This window comes from Marmota marmota, unplaced genomic scaffold, assembly GCF_001458135.2.
Source record: "Marmota marmota marmota unplaced genomic scaffold, marMar, whole genome shotgun sequence".
Lineage (NCBI taxonomy): Eukaryota > Metazoa > Chordata > Mammalia > Rodentia > Sciuridae > Marmota > Marmota marmota.
Window position 1 is genome coordinate 4,704,928 of NW_025999960.1, and position 3,417 is coordinate 4,708,344.

At 35.1% G+C, this 3,417-nt stretch overlaps 1 protein-coding gene across 1 annotated transcript; it reads right to left on the reverse strand.

Annotated features, from left to right (window-relative positions):
- Window positions 1–2,367: 2,367 nt before the first annotated feature.
- Window positions 2,368–3,206, reverse strand: LOC107148844 (HIG1 domain family member 1A, mitochondrial-like). Its single transcript, XM_048802531.1, has one exon. It carries the CDS (start codon window positions 3,142–3,144, stop codon window positions 2,893–2,895), a length of 252 nt encoding a protein of 83 aa, XP_048658488.1. The 5' UTR covers window positions 3,145–3,206; the 3' UTR covers window positions 2,368–2,892.
- Between the last annotated feature and the right edge of the window lie 211 nt (window positions 3,207–3,417).

Genomic DNA, 3,417 nt, shown 5'->3' on the forward strand with positions numbered 1-3,417 from the left:
CAATCCTTAGAATTTACATTTTTTTTTTCATGGCCTAACTTCACTAATTTGGAACTTGGTACAGTTTTTAAATTTTTTTTTTATTTGTTCTAATTAATTATACTGTAAATGGAGTATAACTTCTTATGGTTCTGGTTGTACATGATGTAGAGTTACACTGGTTGTGTAATCACATATGCACACAGGGTAATAATGTCTGCTTCATTTCTACCCTCATACCCCTTCCCCACCCTTCATTCCTTTCTGTCTAATCCAAAGTACCTCTATTCTTCCCTAACACCCTCCCTCCCACCTCCCACGTTCATTGTGAATTATAAGAGAAAAGCATTCAGCCTTTGGTTCTTTGGGATTGGCTTATTTTGCTTAGCATGGTATTCTATAGATTTTTTTGAGTCAGTGTTCTCTAAATATGACTGCACATCAGATTCACTTGGAAAGTTGATGTAAAATAACGATGCTAAGCCCCATCCCAGACCATATCCATCAGGTTCTCTGGGGATAGGGCTTCAACATTGCTATTTTTGCTTTAAATAATTTCAGATTATTCTAATGCACAGCCAAGGTGGAGTACTATTTTAACTCCCAAGCTATTTTCTGATAGCGTCTTAGGCCTTTGAGGAGCTGCACTAACTCTTCCAGGCCTTCATGATTGCAGTTAGGATGTCGCAGCAGGATTGATGATTGGTCAGTATCAACAAATGTGACTGTTGATTTATATTTAAGATTTCAAAAATAAGTGAAGCACTTGGGAAGGGGAGGGGAAGGGAAATGGGGATGGGAAGGATGATAGAATAAAACAGACATTATTACCTTATGCACATAAATGACTGCATGACCGATGTGATTCTACAACATGTACAATCAGAAAAATGAAAAATTATACCCCAACTATGTATTATATACCAAAGTGCATAAATGTGTTCTACTGTCATGTATAGCTAAGTAAAACAAATTAAAAAATAAAAAAAATAAAAAAGTGATCAACCTGTGAATAGAGGAAGCTACTGGAAAGAGGGCAGTATGACTGAGACAAGTACAGTGATCAAGTTGGATTATGCAGCTCTAGTAACAATAATAATTACTGTAAAACATTTGTTTCAAAAATAATTTTCTTCTTAAAACTTTACCCATATCATTTTTGTCCCCCAGATAATTGTCTATAATCCAATCAAAGTGTTCAGTTTCTACCTGTCATAATCTGTATTTCATTTCACTTAGTAACAGGGAAAGAGGAAAATATGTTTTGTAAATTATCATTCTCTATATCAAGCTTTCTCAACTTTCATATGGGTTGAAGTATTAAAAAATTCATAATCACCAGTAGCCTCTGTTTGTTGCTTTTTCTACTTAAGGAAAATTTTATGAAAAGTAATTAAACCCAAACTATCAGAAGCTCCTCACAAGAATTCTTTTCAGCAGGGACTTTTGATAGAGCCAGTCTGAAAATTAGACTCACTTTAATCAGGGTAATCTAAAATCAATTATACCCAACAGCATTGAACAAATGTCTCAAACTTTGTTGGCTTGTGAACTGAGAATTCTTGCAACATAGGTGCCACTCTAAATAAGTTGATATCAAAGTCCCCTCTTGGTAAGTATTTCCAGGACTGGTGGGTAATGTGTCCTGGATAAATGGTCATAATAATGCACCTCCGAGTGTCCAACTTGACGTGGGAAGAAAGACCTCAAGCTTTCAATGATTTTGATTTTCTTTTCTATGTGATTTCTACAATATGTACAGTCATCCTTTAGGTATCCAAAGGGATTGGTTCCAGGATCCCTTTTTCTTTCTGTGGTGGGCCTTGTGAATGCTAGGCAAGCACTCTACCAACTGAGCTATGTCCCCAGCCCCTCAGGATCCCTCTTGATAACCAAAATCTTCAGATACTTGAATCTTTTATATAAAATTGCATAGTATTTGCATATAACCTATGTAATTATCTCATACACTTCAAATCATCTCTGGATTATTCATAATACCTAATGCAATGTAAATGCTAGGTAAATAGTTGTTATACTGTATTGTTTAGGCAATGAGCAAGAAAAAAGGCATACATGTTCAGTATAGACATAGTTTCTTTTTATTTTATTTTTTTTTTCTTAATTTACCTTTGTATTAGCACTTAAAATACATATTTTTCTTTCAAGATAACATTTAAAAATTATTCTAATACAACAGCAAAAATATAATTCTGCAATTATAAAAGAGCTAAAGTGGAACCAATAATTAAATTATTATGTTTATAAGTGTGATTCTGAAATAAATACTACTTCTATGCAGTTCTGTTGTGAGCTTTACAGGTATGGTTTAAACACACACACACTCTCCCTCCCTTCCTCTCTCTCTCTCAGTTGTGGGAAGATTTACAAGTTATATTTCATGCACGTTTGTGAAATGTGAAATAGTTCTTTAAGAGCCAACTAACACTAAAAAACTGAAGTTCTTAAACCAGTTCACAAGGCAGGTAGAAAAAAGTTAAATTAACTGGGTTAAGTAGGATTCCCACCCAACATTCAAAATATGTGTATGATATTCTGTAGTAAACTGGGAGTAATTCAGGCCTGGCCTTTTGTCTTCTTTAGAAGTAATTTCTGTCATAAGCATTTAAGAAGGTGAGTGTTGTAACACTATCCAGTATATGTTTCTTTTGTGTTAACTTGACTTCCCTGAATGATCCAGTCAATGAAGTCATTAATAATTTGATAACCAGGCAAATCAAGTGGGCAAGAAAAGAAGCCATTATTCAAAATACCGTGTTACAGCCTGAACCCACTCAAGGGATTTATTTTTTGACATGAACATATAACTTTAACATAACAAAAACAAGCACTTCCAACAAGACCAAGACAGCATCTCTTCTTCTAAGGTTTAGGTTTTGCCCAGAATTTCTTCTACAGGGAATAGCCCATACCCAGAGTCATCGCTCCTACAACAAAGCCTTGGGCTGCCACACACATGTGAATCAGGTGAATGGACATTTTAGTATTTCCCCTGTTCTTTAATTTGTATAATCCATATGCAACAATTGCTGCAAAACCTGCCATTCCAATAGGCACAAATGGTGCTTCTTTAGCTTTTCGGATAAATTTAGATCCCTGATCTTCATCATATGAAGAAAGAGAAACATCTGTGTTGGTTGACATAGTGATTGCTTGAAGAAACTTCCGAAAGCGACAAAACCCTTCACCACCGGACCCGCTTGTGTACCCCCATAGTTTCTTTTTAAAAGTATTTTTGATTCATGGTTGGTTGAATCCATGGAGGAACTTGCAGATATGGAGGGCCATCTTTATCTTCAATATCAGTAATTCTATAATTGAAATGAAGATTTTATTTCAAAGTCTGCTGTTTAAGCATATTTAATGTCAATCTTGGATGGGCCCTTCAAATGCATTCTAACTGTAGATGGGGTGGCT